This window comes from Eptesicus fuscus, chromosome 10 (assembly GCF_027574615.1).
Source record: "Eptesicus fuscus isolate TK198812 chromosome 10, DD_ASM_mEF_20220401, whole genome shotgun sequence".
NCBI classification, from domain to species: domain Eukaryota; kingdom Metazoa; phylum Chordata; class Mammalia; order Chiroptera; family Vespertilionidae; genus Eptesicus; species Eptesicus fuscus.
In genome coordinates, this window is record NC_072482.1 from 67,036,202 (window position 1) to 67,054,609 (window position 18,408).

The 18,408-nt window shown below is 37.2% G+C and overlaps 1 protein-coding gene across 1 annotated transcript in view; it reads right to left on the reverse strand.

Annotated features, from left to right (window-relative positions):
* GRM1 (glutamate metabotropic receptor 1) overlaps positions 1-18,408 on the reverse strand; it is a 307,099-nt gene that overhangs the window by 36,119 nt on the left and 252,572 nt on the right. The window contains exons 5-6 of the mRNA XM_028140654.2: positions 15,834-16,002; positions 4,737-4,863 (exon numbers count right to left, since the gene is read on the reverse strand). Of these exons, the coding sequence (XP_027996455.1) occupies positions 4,737-4,863; positions 15,834-16,002 (296 nt within the window). The remainder of the gene's footprint in view (positions 1-4,736; positions 4,864-15,833; positions 16,003-18,408) is intronic.

Sequence of the window (18,408 nt, forward strand, 5' to 3'; positions counted from 1 at the left end):
ATACAGTCATTTTACAGTGGCCACAAAAGGTTATTTGGTTCTCCTGGTTCAAATGACTTTGAAATTATAATATTAAGCAAAAACTGTTGTTGCTATTAATACTGGCCACAAAGAAAAGACAAGTGATATGTTTATAAGGCATGATGTAACAAAAAAATTCCTTTAGAAATCCTTGTTTTGCACTTTGCTCAGAATTTTCAATCACAAAATCTCAGTGAATAAAAACAAGTTGTAAACCAAGAAGAGTAACTCAAAAGCATACATCTAATCTCATCTTAAGTGTATACCAAAATCTCAAACTTAAATACTAGTAGTTTATCTTTTTTATATTTTATATATTTTTCTTGATTTCAGAGAGGAAAGGAGAGGGAGAGAGAGATAGAAACACAATGATGAGAGAGAATCATTGATCAGCTGCCTCCTGCATGCCCCACACTGGGGATAGAGCCTGCAACCCGGGCATGTGCCCTCACCTTGAATTGAGATGGGAACTTCTGGTTCATAGGTCAGTGTTCAACCACTTAGCCAAGCTGGCTGGGTTCAAACTTAAATACTTTAAAAGTACATAATTTGAGCATTTAATCTTTTCTATGACTCATCTTCACAGTTTCAGTTACACCAATTAAGAAGCTTGCAAAGCAGTGAAAGATGTTAGGACCCTGCTGATGCAAGTTTGTGAGACCCATCTTTCAAATGACCCATACTCAGATTTTCAGTTATACCTTTTCAGTCTTCCCCACTTTGCAGCAAAGCAAAATGATTTTGCTTTTTCCTCTGCACTGAGAGTCCTAAGTGCTTTAGAATATATCTAAGGAAATTCTGTGCTTCCAAGCAACAACTCAACTAGCATTAACAATTTACTAATATTAACTTGTATTTGCCCACAAGTTCTATTAAATTCTCCAGAGCTCTGCCCCCTGATATTTTCTCCAGAGAATTCTCTACAACCCACATTCCCTACCACCCGCATCCTCTGCAATATAACTAACCATCCCTTTCCCTTTCTTCACTCCCACCCCTCCTTGTATCAATGTCAAGCTGTGCCCTCCCCCTCCTACAACCCTCACCTCAGGGTCCTTCCATTTGAATGCTAAGATTACTTTGAGATCTAATCAAGTAAAATTCAAGTTAAAAAACATAAAGCAAGATGAACCAAAGATCACTATCAGTACCCTACCATTCCCTTCTCTTAGTAATCTGCAATGTAATTGGAATGCCCAAACAAGACCCATCATTCTAACAGAATTTGGCTATGACCAGCTTGTACCTTCCCAGACTGCAGCACAACACAATGACCACCCCTCTCAATTTGCTTCATTCAGGCATTTGCCTGAGGTACTTCAAACTTGAACATTTCCCCACAGTTTTACCATCACATTAAGAATTCACACAGGCAGGCAGGTAGGTAGGTGAGAGGATCACTGGAATCCATCTACAGGCATTATTCTGCATTGTGGCATCAACGTTAAAATGTTCATAGCAGAGAACTAGCATGACAGGAGTCTCAATTTAGAAGATGAAGCATCTGAAAAACTCTACCTAAAAAGGGGAAGGGTGCCTGCTGGCATTCATGCGCCCAGAGGTTAGTGCTCCAAGATCAAAATTCAAATAAACACATCTGCTGGTGGCCCAGATGCATCTGACTTGGACTTTTCAAAATTGTCACCTCAGAAGCTCATCTGAAAACCTTAAATGATGGCTTCTTAAGTACAAGGCTCCCTGTGCAAGGCCAGGAAATATGACTTGGAGAATTTTCTCCTCCTAAGACTCTGGAAATTCAATTGGCAGGCTTCATTTTAGGCCAGCTCTCTCCTTCAGGATCTCCCCTCCTGCACTGCTAGGTCCCACAATGGCCAGAGCTCCATCTGTCCTGGTGCCATCTGATTGCCATGATGAACACTGCAGTAACAGAGCACGGTCCATGAAGCGCTTTTGTCCTATTGTGAGGTTTCAAGAGAAGAATTATCCAACCTCCAGGTGTATTTGGGAATCCCAAGACTAGAAAGGGTGGAGGTTACCTTCAACATGTGGTGAAAGGTATTCTGAGCCAACCTGAGCCTCATCATCCAAAAGGAGAAGTCATTATGGGAGTTGTGCATAATGTATTTAAAGTCCTGGAAACTTAAAAACCTGACAATTTCCATGGTTAGAGTTATCTCAGACAATCCAGAGCCATCGGACAAGTCAGTTTCCTTCAAGTAGACTACAAATTTCTGAGCAAAATCCAAGAGAAGTGGTAATAACTCTAATCTGAGGACCAGGGATTATTCCTAATTTTTGAACCAAATATTGGCTCACCTGAAAGATCCAAATGCATTGGAGGAAGCTAAAATTTAATATTGGACTTCTTTTCAATTAGGCAAAGAAAACAATATGAATCAAGAAATAAAGGACACAATTATTCTACCCAAAGTGTCTTGGGCATTTAATAACATTTACAATAATACTTCATGATTACATAAGGCTTCATCAGAATGCTTTCTTTAATGTTATTACATTAATATGAAGTACCTATTTAGTATTCACTGTTCAACTCAAATGTTCCTTCCCCTATGAAGGCTTTTCTCTTCCCTGGAAAAAATAATTGCTTTTTTACTCTGTGTTAATATGATACTTTGCACATATTCTTATTGTAGGATTTATATCATAATTGACTGTTTACATGTCTAGTTTCATATGAAGCTCATTCCCCAGGATAAAAACCTTATTTCATTCATTCATATGACCCCAGTTGCTCAAAAGAAAAAAAAAAAAAGACGGGTATAAAGCAGATGATTGTGTATAATATAAAATTAAATAAATAAATAAGTAAATAGTATGAGAGATCACTGCAACTACTTTAATAAACAAAAATGGTTAATATTAGTTAATTTCCATACTTTGGTATTTTCTTTTAAAATTTTTCATTCATTGACTTTTAGAGAGAGAGAGAGGAAGAAAGAGAGATATCGATTGGTTGTTCCACTTAGTTATGCATTCATTGATTGATTCCTATATTTTCCCTGACCAGGGATTGAACCCTCAACCTCAACCGAGGCATATCGGGACAATGGTCTAACCAACTGACCTACCCAGCCAGGGCTATAATTTAGTATTTTCTATTTTTAATGATTAAATTTAGTGTAGTCTAGCTTTTAGTGTAGCATAAGAGGAACCCTCTTATACTATTTGACTTTTTAAAAGAAATAAGTAGCATTAGATTATATATAATTGTCCCATGAATTGTTAAACCTCTGTCAAGTTATATATTATGGCAGAAGAGATCCCTGTTTATGCATCATAAAAAAATAAAGTGTAAAATTTAAATGTGCATTTTTCCCAAAAAGGAAATATGAAAAACTTATTAACAGCTTCAGAAATCACATCCTCTAAGAAATATACCAATTTTTCTTCATAGCCAAAAAAACATATGCTAATAAAAATAAAAACTCACTTATAAACATGCTTTCGTTCATTACTATTAGAGTCTTTGGAGCATATATGGAAAGCAGCTATCTCATAAAAGTATTTTAAACATATCTTAAGAAACTTTCTCTTCAATTTAAAAAAGCACCATTTCTCAGAAAAGAATAGTTTATCAATTTTAACTGACATTCAGTAAAAAAAAAAACTACCCGTGCAAATAAAATATCTACTTAAAAGCAATGCATTTACTCCTCAATTTTTATTGATTTTTGGGATTCTCTGCCTGTGGGTTTTCTTTTTTAATAATTACTGCTACCATGGCAACAACCAACAACACGTTGTCCTGTACTGCACCCTTGCTCTGAGCCTGACATGGCACAAAATAAGTGGCAAATGAGATCTCATTTTCCATTCATGTATAAGACTAAAAGATGCAGAAACAACAGATGGCATTTAACACTAAGTATAAATTAGTGTGAGAGATGTATATTCTAAAAGATCCTAAAGAAAAGATTTGAAAAATATGGATATTTGGATATATGAAACACTTGGCTATTGTAAGATAAAGACAGTCTGAGCTGTTGCTGGCTCAACTCATTTGAATGTTAAAGTGACTTTTGTACATATGATGGATTAAATTCTTTAAAAGGATAATTCTATTAATATTCATCTACTTATAGTCAAGGAAGATTTTTTTAAAAACATGTCTTTATTGATTTCAGAGACAGGAAGGCAGAAGAAGAGAGAGATAGAAACATCAATGATGAGAGAGAATCATTGATCATTTGCCTCCTACATGCCCGACACTGGGAATCAAACCCGCAACCTGGGCTTGTGCCCTGCCGTGAATTAAACTGTGGCCTCCTGGTTCATATGTCAAAGTTCAACCACTGTGCCAAGACAGCTGGGCTATATTTTATATTTTTACATGTTTTTTCCCTAGTAGATTTTAAGCAAAACATGGCTGGGACTATCTTTGTACCTATAGGGCATGCTATAGTACCTCACACATGATGTTCAGGAGAGATGTTCAAATATAAATTCAAGTGCTTAGAAATATCTTCAAATGAAATTTTTAAAAAGAAACAAAACAACTGGCATACCAGAATTTGCTGTCAATACATTTTTAAATTTAGATTTAAACAAACTTTACTTTTACATGGATCATGGAAAATTTATAAGAGGTCTATGTATATACACTTTGACATGAGCCTTAGAGAGTGCATACTGTACATGAACATCAAACAGGGCATGAGCTGATTGCTCACATTTTAAACATTGTGAAAGGGTCAATCATCAGAGACAAGGTTTACAAGTACAACAGCGCCTACCTGTGAGATCTGCATTGGGCCACCACCCCAAGTCACAGGCTTTGCAGGTGAACTCGTCTTGCACATACTCATTCTCTTTACAGGCTGTGCAAATCCAGCAGCAGCTCACTTCTCCTTTCCGTATGACCTGTAACATAGCAATATTTCACATGCCTAAGGAAGGTTTCTCCAGAAAGTTTGCTGTTTCAGAGGACTTGTTTTCATACTGCAATAAAAAGGTAACTTTAAAAAAAATTCTGTATGCTGGAGGCAATTAAGTACATGGATTAAAATATACCTGGTTACCTTAGAGTCCAAATGTGAATTTCAATTCATTTCATGCTGGATTTGGAAGCTTTTCAATAATAATTTCTTTAATAAAGAGAATTGACTACATTATTTTTTACAGAGTTAACAATAAAACAGGTGCATTTTATTCTTATTTATATTAATAGGTATTAATTACTCTCAGAAAGTAAAGGCAGAGCTTTCTTCTCTGAAAGAACAAGTAATATTTAAACACAAAAGTTTCTATATAATAAAAACTCATTAATTCATAAAAACTGAGGAGTTATGGAATATTTATTATAATTATGAAAGTCTGAGAACTTTTATATAGAATAAAACAGAATGATGTTTAAGAAAGGATAGCCCAGTTATTGGCCTTGCTATTTGCTCTAGTGAATTCTAAAGGTCACATAAATTGTTGGAAGAAAAAATCACTAGTCCAAAATTACTGAAGAATTGCTCATTATCTGAGCAGTTTAAACTTTCTCCCATTTTCAAATTGTTTGGTAAGCACTTTTTCACTTACACAATACAAAAATAAACATCAAAACACACTGCATTTAAAGTGAGTTTCTTGTAAACAGCACATGATTAGATATTGCTTTCATCTCCAGTCTGACAATTTCTGCCTTTCTATTAATGTGTCATTTATTAGAATCATTGGTGTGATTGGATATGCATCAATCATCTCTTTTTTTCTATCTATTCCATCTGTCCTAGTATGTTTCCTTTTCCTCTTATTCTGCCTTCTTTTGGATTGAGAATTTTTTTAGCACTTCATTTTATCTCTAAAATTGGCATACTTGCTAAACCTCTGTGTTGCTTTTGTGGCTGTTGTAGGATTGAAAATATGCACCATTAACTTATCACAGCCTACATTCAAATAGTATTATACCACTTCATGTACATTGTAAGACCCCTACAATATTCTTCCATCTCCCCCTCCTATTGGGTATTGTTTTAGTACATTTTATTTACACATAGGTTTATAACCCCCTATGAAAATTATTTTTGCTTTAAACAATCATCTTTGAAATGCACTTCTGGAAAAAGAAAAAAATCATTATATTTTATATTTACCCAATAAATATATTTTATATTTATATTATAATGTCTGGTGCTTTTAAGTCCTTTGTATAGACCCAATTTTCTATCCTCTATAATTTTCTTCATTCTGAAGAACATTCTTTAACATTTATTGTAGTGCGGGTATGAGAATTATGAGTTCTTTCACCATTTATTCATTTGACAAGTCTTCATTTTGGCTTAATTTTTGAAAAAAATATTTTCACTTGGTAGGGAAGTTTAAATGACAGGGTTTTTTAAAAATTTCTTTTAGCACTTTCTGCCATTCCATTGTCCTTGGAAATAGAATTCTAGGTTAAAAGATTCTTTTTTTCTTTTAACACTTTAAACATGCCCTTTCTTCCTTGCCTTGTATATGGTTTCTGATGAGAAGTCCACTGTAATTCTGACTTTGTTTTGTGTCTGTAACAGAACTTTTTATTGTGGCTGATTTTAAGATTTTCTTTTTCATCACTGGTTCTTAGCAATTTAATTATGTGTTCAAATTCTTTGGGATTTGTTGAGGTTCATGAATTAGAGTTTATATTTTCATTACATTTGAATATTTTTCAAGTAATTATTTCTTTAATGATTTTCCCTAGCCTGTCTCCCGAGTCTCTAATTGTGCTTGTAATATACCTCTTGACTGTATTCTGCAAGTCACTGAGCATCTGTTCATCTCTTTAACTTTGTTTTCCTCTGTGTGCCTCATTTGCCTATTTTCTGTTGCTATGTTTTTAACTTTATTGATCTTTACTTCTATAATGTCTAATATCTGTTAACCCCATTCATTGAAATATTATTTCTTATATATTTTAGTTTTCATTGTATAGGTCCCATTTTGTAATGTTTTAATATTTTTATTAGCCTTCCCATGATATTCACGTTTTGTTTTAAATTCTTTAGTATGTACTTTAGGTAGATATTTTAATATTTTTGACTGCTAATTTCTTCATCAATGTAATTTCTGGGAGTGTTTCTGTTGCTTGAGTTTCCTTCTGATTATGTCTCTCTTTTTCTCACTTTGTCATATATCTGAAGTTTATTGACTAGATGCTGACCATGTGTGGTCACACATAAGGTGTAAAGCACTGGAGATTTTTTCTTTAAGAAGTATTGCCCTTCCTTCTGGCAGGCAGCTAAATGACTTGTGGCTCAGTTTGAATCATGTTTTTAATCTTCTTGTGCAAATGTGAAATAGTCTCTCCTTTATGAAGAGTTTGGTCTCATTATGAAGGTGTGGCTCCTCTGGGGTCTCTACTTAATTTCTTGTGCATTCAACAAGGTGTTGCCGCTCTGGCTTGTGAAGACTGGAACAATTTCTGGCTCTATGTGAGCTTTACAATCCAGCTACCCAGTAACTATTCTTTACCTGGACTTTTAAATATATATATTTTTATTGGTTTCAGAGAGGAAGGGAGAGCGAGATAGAAACATCAATGATGAGCCGAAACCGGTTTGGCTCTGTGGATAGAGCATCGGTCTGTGGACTGAAAGGTCCCAGGTTCGAGTCCGGTCAAGGGCATGTACCTAGCTTGCGGGCACATCCCCGTAGGGGGCGTGCAGGAGGCAGCTGGTCGATGTTTCTCTCTCATCGATGTTTCTAGCTTTCTATCCCTCTCCCTTCCTCTCTGTAAAAAATCAATAAAATATATTTAAAAAAAGAAAGAAAGAAACATCAATGATGAGAGAGAATCATTGATCGGCTGCCTCCTGCACGCCCCCTACTGAGTATCTAGCCTGCAGCCTGGGAATGTGCCCTTGACCAGAATTAAACCTGGAACCCCTCAGTCCGCAGGCCAATGTTCTATCCACTGAGCCAAACCAGCTAGGGCTACTTGGACTTTTTGAATTTTATCCTACTCATGCTCAAATGGGCATTCCATCAAATACTCAAGGGAATTTGCAGCCAGCTTCTGGGACTTTTCCTGCATAGATCTTTCCTCCCCCTTACTCTGCACTACAAATTCTAGCTGCCTTGGACTTCCGCAACTCCGGTTTCTGTCTTCTTAAGTTAGCAAGATGGCCAAGCGCTGTTTGTATTCTCTCTCAGTGAACAACAACCAGGAAATTGACTCCAGGCAGAAAGCCTGAGTGATTTTAAGGTTCACCTTGTTGGTCTCCCCTCTGAAATCAAGGTCATGTGCTGCTCCTCAACATGGGAACACAATTATTTCATACATTGTGTCAAGTTTTCAGTCGTTTACAGTACAAGGCAAAGTCTGGACTCTGTTACTCCACCATGACTAGAAGCAAAGTCTCTCTGCCCAACACATAAAACATTATCACGTTTTTATATGTAAAATCAAAAATTAAACTGCAAATATTGGCATCCCTTAAAGTCATGTCAACTGTAGCCTTTGTAAAAATAAAATTATATTTTCTCAGATCAGGTTGAATTTCATACCACTATTTTAGAATTACATAAAAAATATCAAATGACAGTATATTTTCGGAAAAACTAAAGGTTTCCTTTGTTTTCTTTTTCATTCAAATAACTTTGGAAAGGATAATCAAATTAAGTCTTTTTGAAAAATCCATACCTACACTCAGAAGAAGTATGGGGAATTTACATTACACATGACAAAATTTTCTAAATGATAGGAGAAAAATTAATTAATAAATGAAAGCTGCTTTTAAATCTTACTTAGTATTAAAAGTATATTAAGAACCATCACAAAATACTGTATATCTCTTCAATCAGTGCTATCTTTTTCTCTGACTATAAAATTAATACTACTAATTAGACAAATCCAAATGATGATAATGCTAAACAAATTTATTTACACAGGATGACTATAAAGGTAGATCCTAGGGGTAGCTGGCACATGGAAAATATTAAAAATTGGGGTTTGAATGACTGAATAAATGATTAGCTTATACCTTTAATAAATAATTAAAAATGAAGCTTCTTAAATGGAGTTATTTTTACTACTCTTTTATTCAGCTACCAAGTATGTGTAATTTTGCCAAATAATGTCTATAATATGGAATTTGTATTTTTTATTTTCAGCCACATTTTAGACTGAGATTTTATAACTACACCTGAATTTTGGTCCCTGTTTCTTAATCATGTAATAGGTCTCCAATTTCTTCTCACTCTAGAGTGGTATACACAGTTGCCAAGATCATGTGTATGGACTGTATACTCCTCCAAAAAAGGGACTTCCATTGTTTTCAGATCAAAGTCATCAAGGTACAGAACTGAACCAAGAACACACAGTAGGCAGCCAATGAATGAGTGTCAAATTGAATCTTTTAAAAAATATATAGTTAAGTCACTTAAGGAATTTTAGTGCCTCCTTAATCCAACACTTTTGAAATATAATGCCTGCTCTTCGATCAGGCATTCACTTTGTCCTTGAGCCTTGTTTCTGCTCCTAACTTTATTAATTTCTTACACAATTCTGCCCTGTAAGGAAGGACATTCTCCATGCCAATCCCTGCATTTGTCCTCATTAATGTCCACATAACTCGGTTTGCTTTATTTGTTTTGGAGGGAGATTTCAAGTAGAGTAGATACATTATCAAATTTGTGATTCATCTGACTTGCTTTTCAGAAGGATTATTCTGGTTGTTGTGTAGAGAATATACTTTAAGGAGGGAAAGATAGAGAGGGACAAAATAGTGTGTTTTTGTGTCTGTCTGTTTGTGTGTCTGTGTGTGTGTGTGCATGTGAGTGTGTGTGTGTGTGTGTGTGTGTTTTAACCACCAGCTCTAACATAGAAATATATAGTAAAAAAAACTATATTTTAATAGAAGAATGACTATTACCTTTTTCCATTTCAAATGTCATCTTTCCTCTATCAGTTTATCTATGTGTCACTACTTTCAAGGGTAGACATAACATCAAAAGTTGCAGTAAGTATTTCTAGAGCGATAAACCCTTTGAAACATTAACTTACTTGGAATTTTATAATAATTAAAATATAGTTGGTATCTTGGTTTCCACAAATTAGCTTTTGTACTCTATTTCATATCTATATGGTAGATATGTTTCATTTCAGATACATTTTTTAAATTCTCAAGTTATTATGCCTAATTTATGTTTTAATCTCCCCAAATCATGAATATTCTTCATTATTTTTATATCCACCATTCTCATTGATTTTTTTGCATATGGCATACATTCAATAAGTGACTAATATTTTTTCATATATCTTTTCACAGGAAAACACTTCCTATGACAGCTCTAAGTCATGATGAAAGGCTTGATATTTCATAAAAACTGCCTTGGAAGGGCCAATGCTTAGTGAGGCAGAGGATCTGTTGCTTCTTTTCCCATCAGGTATACATGGTGCTGTACTTATTGTTAGTGAGACCAGGAGACCTGCTGCTGCACACAATGCTATGATTCAATCCCATGTACACGGTAGGAGTCTTGAAGTATTTATGCCATAGGAAACCAAGTATTCACTTTATGACTAAATCTCTGAAGTGATTTGTAATGGATTTTTTAAAAAATAAGGTTTTATTTAGGAAAAGGAGGAAAGAAAACAGCATCAAGAGAACATAATGAAGGAAGAGTAACTATAAGTTAAAGGAAATAGGAAAAAATTTCTTCAGAAGGGAAATACCTGAGAGACTAGCAGGATAAAGAAAGTGCGTCTACTCAGTTAAGACTGTAGAAGAACCAGCTGCAAGAGAGAAGGCAGCCCTGCCCTCCCGTGTCCCCACAGCATCCTGCGTGAGAGCTTGGACAATGGTCAATTCTAATTGCTGGTATGTTTTTCTCCAGCTACACCATGAGTTCCTCAAAGAAGGGGCTATGTTTAAGTTTCCTTTGCACTCAGAGTGCTGGCATAGTTCTGGACACATATTAATTATTCAATAATGTATAAGAAAAGGACAAAAGAAAAGGACAAAATATAGAATATGACATAAAGAGAAGAAATGGAAATAAATAATTCAAAGGGAATAAAAATAAAAGGTAATTGAAGAGAGTGTTGTAAGAACTAAATAAGAATATCAACTTAGGAAAATTCTACATTTATTATAGAAAAATGTAATAAAATGTTATAGGAATACAAAATGATCACTAGTATAGACATACACTGAACCAGCTATGCATGAGGAGTTCTGTACAGAAAGACACAGAATTATACTCCATGGGGTGAAGTTAATTATGTGCATTTTTCAGCTAGAAAACAGCTGCAGAAGGGATCAATACCTTGTGCAAATCTCAGTCACGTTATCTCCAGTTATTTCCAAGAGCTAGGCTCTTCTTAGTGTAATAATGGCTGGCAGGGTGATGACATGTTATGCTGAGAACCAAAATTATATCTCAGAGGTTGGCAAAAACCCTTTGTTAAGTGGCCCAGTATGCCAGATACATACGGTGCTATGCATAAGGACAAATAAATGAAAACACCTGATCATTGAAGTTAAAAAGCTCAAAACCTAACATACTGCATTAAATACACTGCTATAAGGAGGAATGAAATGCTTACATAGAGAACATACACTTAATCATTCATTCATTCATTCATTCATTCTTTCATTCATTTGTGAAAGGGTTAAAGAGAATAAAATGGGGCAGAGAAAAACGTATTGTGCTTAGCAGATATTTTGCAAAAAGCTTGCAACCTTGAGCACTGCATAGCCCAGATAACCACTAGCCATCTGACGCTGGGAGGAACCAAGCACGAACCGGACCCTTACATCAGCAGAAATGACTTGCAGCCAGCAAAAAATAATAAAAACCTTTCCCCCTCCCTGCTCTCTTTGCTGATGCCTTTGTCGGTATCAGCCCACCTGTACCCAGGTGCCTGGAATAAAATCTCTTTTGATACATTATGGCCTCATGTCATAGGAGTGCAACCCCAGCCCACTCCGAACATTTCAATTTGCAATGTGTGTTTAGAGTGCCTACAATGTGCCAGGAACTATGTGAAAACTAGAAATAATCAGTGAACAAAACAGATAATATCCCCATCCTTGAGGGGCTATCATTCTAGAGAAGGGCTTTGAGAAAAGAGCAGCAAAAAGAGGAATAGGGTTCAGGACAGGCACTAAAATGAGGCAAGTGCAGTGCCTACGGACCACATTTAAAGAGGCATGCACCCTCCATCTTGAGCAACTACCCACCCTGCACTTGCAGGACCTTGAGAGTGAGTGCCTCCTTGAAAGTCTGTGCCCTAGGTACCTCATTTGCCTCACCTTGGTCCACGTTCTGATAGGGAGACACCTGGAATAGGGGGTTGCAATTTTGCATATTGTGGTCAAGTAAGGTCTCACCAAGACAATGCCATTTGAATAAAGATGTGAGAGAGGGGAAGAGAGTATGCCCTGAATATATCTGGTGGGAGAGTGCTCTAGGCAGTGGCAACAGCTAGAGTAAAGACCAGGTCGGATGAGTACCTTGTATACTCATACGATTGCCGTCCTCCTCTACTTTGCTGTATGAAAGTTACACTTCAAAATGTTTACTAAGAAAAGTAAATGGGCTCTGCTTCTGCAACGGCCACCTTCAACACATAGCAGCCCTGCTGTGCTCCTGCTCTGCCCACTATTGTGTGATTCAGCAGCAGCTCCTATGGAGACCTGTCCCTGAAAGTGGTGGACAGGCTGGGTACAAGGTAAGATGATCACCAAAAAGTTCAGTAACCAAGAGATCAAAGCATGAGAAGTGAAGATGTAGGTATTACTGAGTGGCTATGGATAAATTAATAATTCCATGGAGCTTCTCATTACAACCAGTGTTTGAAAAGTTTCCTCCTTGCCCAAAGAAAGTATAGTAGTTTTCTGTTTACACATGCACAGCATAATACCAAAAAAAAAAAAAATTCAAATTAAAAGAAAAAACATTTGCCTTCTACTTTTTTCAAAATTTTAGCCAATATATTTTTTAGTAGCTGGGACAGATCACATCATCATTATGTAATCATAGGCTTCTCAGATAAGGATTTAAAAAATATTTTTATGGACAATTTGTATTGAGAACCTGCCACCCTGCTGCAGAGTTTAGAAAATATTGCATCATGGAAAATATTGCACCACAGTGTTGTTTCACTGGTTGTCAATGTGGTTATATTAACTATGAACAATTTAAATGAGTAGTTTCCTTTGATTCACAAAAAGAGAACGTTGAGATGTTTTGGGACAGTTATGATGGATGATGTTATTGCTAATTTTCTTAGCCAGTCTTTTGTCTATGTGAGAATTGTTCTTATTCTTAGAAAACATAATTTGAGGTGAGAAGATATGAAGCTTCACAGTATTTGTACCTCATCTTTTGGTTCAGGGAAAAATAGTTAAGCCAACTCTGAAGTTTATAGACTGTAAGATATGTGTAACTGGGCTTTTCTCCACATGGAGTAAGGTGTACTTTACTCCATGACAGTATGGCATCTGCAATTAGGAACCATTTATGATATATTCCATGTTCCCCTAATGTCTCCAAAATTCTGTCAGATTGGTTAGATGAGATTCGTAGAAAGTAGTGATTTTTCTCCACTCTCCACATCCACACCTCCAGTCCTAAAACCATCAACTTGGAGTAGAGTCCAAAGACAAATTTAAGGGGATGGGGGACAGAGAGGCGAGTAGGGGAAAACAAGAATAGAAGGGCAGTGAAAGCAATCTGCAGGGTCCTTTCCCATGATTTTTCTGCCTGATGCCCTGTCTCTAACAAACTCTCCCTACCACCTTCACAAATATTGCTTCCTTAATTCTAGATTCTGTTCCTTCTGAATTTTAAATGTGGACCTCTGCTTATAATTTTAGTGTGAATTATTGAGAAAATAAGGCTTAGCAATCAAAATTTGCATTTGTAGAAAACATATTGGTTCATATAATGAAAGATAGTAGAACAACATATGGCTGTGGGATATAAGAGCTTTGGGTTGGCACCAAGCCCAGCTCTGGCACTTTCTACTGAGAAAGCTTGGAGCAAGTAAATCAACCCCTCTGCACCTCAGATTCCTCATCTGTAAAATGGGGGTGATGATACCTGCTTTTAAAGGGTTGTTTCAAGGGATAATTGGAATGATGATGCCTGTAAAGCATTATTGTATTTGCACAAGTATATGCTTGATTTTTGTTAGTCCCTGACCTCCACCATCTCTTTTCTTCTTTTCACTTTCCCTTCCTTTGCCTCCCGCCCCTTCTCACCTCTTTCCTGCCCTTCCCTACACCATGGAAAATCACAGCAGGCTTGGTAAGGGAGAGAATCATATGTGCAGAACACTTGCTGTTCACTTACAGGTGTACTGTCCACGTTTTGTGTGCTGCCTCAGATTCACTCCACCAGTCTCGTGTGAAAGAATTTCATCGGGACAAGAATCAGAAATGTATTCTTGGGGAAAAGCAGTGCTGATGTTCAGCTCATACACAGTGACTGTGTTTACACAACTGAAACACTTAGGCACTGAGAGGAAACTAATGGTATCTTTAAGCCTCCTGAATACCCCACGCTATGTGCGCCTTATAGAACTCCTAGCTCAAATCTCCCATGACCCATCATTTAAGGATTAACCATGAGTGTGGTGGGCGGCCTCCAGGACCCTGTCACAGCACTAGAATAAAGTCAATTCTGATTGGTGAGTTGTTATGACAATTATTAAATCCTTTCATCATCACATCTGCAGAGAAAGCACAAGATACTGAAAGCTAGGATGATTTGTCTCAGAAGTTTGTTTCATCTTCGAAGTGGCTGGTGTCAGTGGGAGGTTGAGTCCATCAGGACAGCTGCCAAAAGATGTTGCAGGTGGCAAATCTCTATCTTCTTTGATCAGGAGAGATAAGGCTTTTCCAGATTCCACACCAACACTTCTGCATATGAGTCACCTCTTGCCCTAGACACCTAAGTGTGCCTCACCCCTGCGTGGGTGGTTAACAGCTCATGAGAATGGCACAGCAGGATGGCCATGGCTCATGGTGAGAGGGTGAGAGCCACACAGGGCACTTACTCCAGCTCCAGCTGTGCGGGGCGACACTTATGTGACAGCCCGTTTGCTCCCAGAGATGGATCACAAAAAATTAGAGATAGAAAGACCTGATAGGTCATTTAATCGATACCCTTGCCAGTTCATAATCATGCCCGTACACTCCATTTCCTAGCACATTATCCAGATGGGTTTTAAATAGCACGGGATACAGAGAGCACTGTCTCTATGTCTTCTTCACCGAGAATTCTCTCTAGCATGTCCGGCTAAATGCTCGCTATTTAATGTTTATTTATTCTAGTTTTATGTATACAGTCATATCATGGTTACTTACAAGTTGGGCAAAAGGCATCTGATAATAGAAAGTGAGGACTCTCTCTCGGCTAGAAAATACCGGTTTCAGGAAAAGCAAAGAACTTGGTGGAGAAAGGATCAGCAGTACTTCTGTGTTACCTCATTCAACTTCTTTTATTTTAGCTATGTGCTTATTTAGCATTGTTCGGCTCCTGCTTTCTTTAACAATAGCTAGAACTACAACTAAGCAGTATCATTTGTTTTAGTTGTACCACTTTTATATCCGTTTCAGTTTTCAAATCCATCATGCATCCCCCTGCTTTCCATATTGTATTTTACAATCCTGTGTCATCATTGTGATCCAATTAAAGACTATCCCAAATATTTAAATGTTTTGCCTATTCTATTTCCTAATCTTCCTTTGTCTTTTCAATTTTAGCTAACCACAAGCACAAAAACAGTAAGCCTGGTCCATCCTTCCTGGATAGTCTTGTCTAAGAAAAATGTCTACGCATTTTTTATTTTTGTCCAGGCAGGGGGGGCTCCTCATGAACACCGTCTGAGAATGCATTTGTGGCTGGCTTACCTTGATTTGACCCTTTAAGCAAGGCTCGCTGCACACAGACCGTACCATTCCACTCTTGTTCATCTGGATTTTGTAGTCATCGATGTTCAACACTCCCTCATGCCAGGTTCCCACGTGTACATAGTCATAACGATTAGCTTCAGTGTACTGCAGATTCATGATGTCATACCTACAAAGAAAACAGCTTGTGTGTCTTGGAGAATATGGACATAATGTACAAAGCAAAGAAATTTGGTAAATCTATACTAACAAAGAGAAGGGAAGCAAAAGCTGAAATCATCTCCTGTCCTAACACCAGCTACTGCCGATATTTCAGTTTATTTGTAATGTTTCCACTGGTTTTTAAAAAATGTGTATCCCATTCTCAATTTCTGTGTATTGCCCATATTTGCCAAAGAACACAGTATTCTTAGGCTTTCTCTATGTGTGTTTTCTAAAATAATATTTCTATATGTCTATGTGTGCTGCGTTGATGATCTCCTCCAAATCATTGCACACTAAGTCATTGTTTGAACAGGTAGCAAGTCTGGAGAACATTAACTCCTTGACTTAACTACCTTTATTCCAGTTTTCCTTTTTACATTCAGTTGCCATTTTCATTCCACTGGATTGAAAGAGGTGTAATAAAGTTTGGAGTCTATTTTAGGTGCGATTAGAGTAAGAACTCTGAGAAATGCATCTTTAATTAGCAAGGGTGTTGGGGATTTAACATCTTGCGCATTGACATTTAAACTGGTCTCGTCCCTGGTTAGGACAAACATTTCTGAATCCAAATAAGTGATGTCAGTTGATTTCAGTAATTTCGAAAGTTGCAATGCTACACAACAGCAAAATCTGCATTTAGAGATCATCTCTGCAGCCTGAGTGTGTTCTGGGGGCCAGACCTCAGCATCTTCCACTGTGGGCAGTGGAGAGCACTCCCCGGTGTGATGGAAACAGGTCAGGACTTGGCATTGAGATGCATGAGCTGGAATAGCTTTTCTAACATTTATTTCTACCTTAGGTTAAACCACTTAGGAATGTCACTAAACTTCTTAAGGATCATGGGCTTCTTGTGGGGATTTATAGCCATAAGGTATGTAAGAAACTATTTCACAGGTGGAACAAAGGCATATATGTAAAGCAATATCAATATATCAGTCATATGTGTATTTCTACGAATGCCCTACAATACTCTGGGAGAACATCTTTGTGCTGGCAATGCCATTTATCTCTCAGCACTGAATATGTTCTGGCATTTCTCAATCTTCTCTGCATGCTGCTATCGACTCCAGGTAAATTATAACTCATGAAGGCCGGACTCTGCCATGCTGACTCTGCAAAGTGGGATGGTTTTCTGCAGTACCTGTGATGAGCTTTCAACCTCCCAAGCTAGAAGGTAAGAGGCATTGTCTCTTGCTCTTTGCTCTTGACCCAAAGAAATTGATGACAATTAACCAACACATATTTCTCTTCCTCAGCTCTCTTCCCCCTCCCCCCAAGGCCCCTACCTAATCCATCCTGGAATTCCTTCCAAACCCGATTCAGACTCAGAATCCTCCTCAGCCCAGCACTCCAGGAAGCTACCACTCATCAACCTTAGTTGGTATCTGAAACCTATTGGCTGCATCTGGCCTAGTTTTTTATCTACACAACTCGTGTCCTTTATTGGCTTTTCTTCCTGCTTTCAATGTGCAAACACCCACAGGGTAGCTAGTGGCTTCTTCACATCCAGATTCTGGCAATGTCTATAAAAAGCAGTCCCCTACAGGGAAAGGGGAGACTGAGAGAGTGAAGGAAGTTTCCCCCCTACTTTTCCAGGTGAACAAAACCTACCTACAGTTTCATCTCTTGGCTGATCTGACTTTTGGCTACCAGAGGGTTCTTATTTTTCTGGCTGCTGAGACACACCCGAATGTTCTTCAGAGTAGCTGTCTGAGCGATATCCATGTAGGTGTTAACTGAAGGCTGATGGTTCACACTCATTCTACCAATCAATGATACTAATCTACACCTCCAATTCTTTTCCATTTTAAACTCACGGTTATAGCACTGGCTGTGAATGTTCGCTAAGAATGGTTTTCTTTTTCCATTTCCTTTAATTTTTATGTTTTACTCCATATTACGTCATTAAATCTTATGTAGGTACTTCCAATGAAGGCTTAAATGCAATGCCAGCTTTAGAGTATCTTTTCCCTATAAATTAATTTCCTAAGATTTTATTTCAACTTCCTCATTTGCTCTTAGAAGAGGAGAAATCAGTTCACACTTCATTAGCATGCAAAAACTGAAAAGCTCTCACAATTCTTTGGTATGAAAACACATTTTTTAAAAATCCCAAAAGCCAGAAGGAAAAAAAAACACACTGAAAGATACCAAGGGAAAAGTACTGTCTTAACAAAGAGAGGCCTCCCGCTTTGCTGTACGTGTTAATGAACACTGCTCTTTTCTCCTGACCCCGGTCCCTGTCTGCCCAGCACGCTGGCATTTATTTGGAATATTCCTCATGCTGTAAATTACAACTTGACAACATCCTCTCAATGCATCCAGTTCATGTTACATGATGATTAGCTAAAGTAATTACAGATGGATCCAA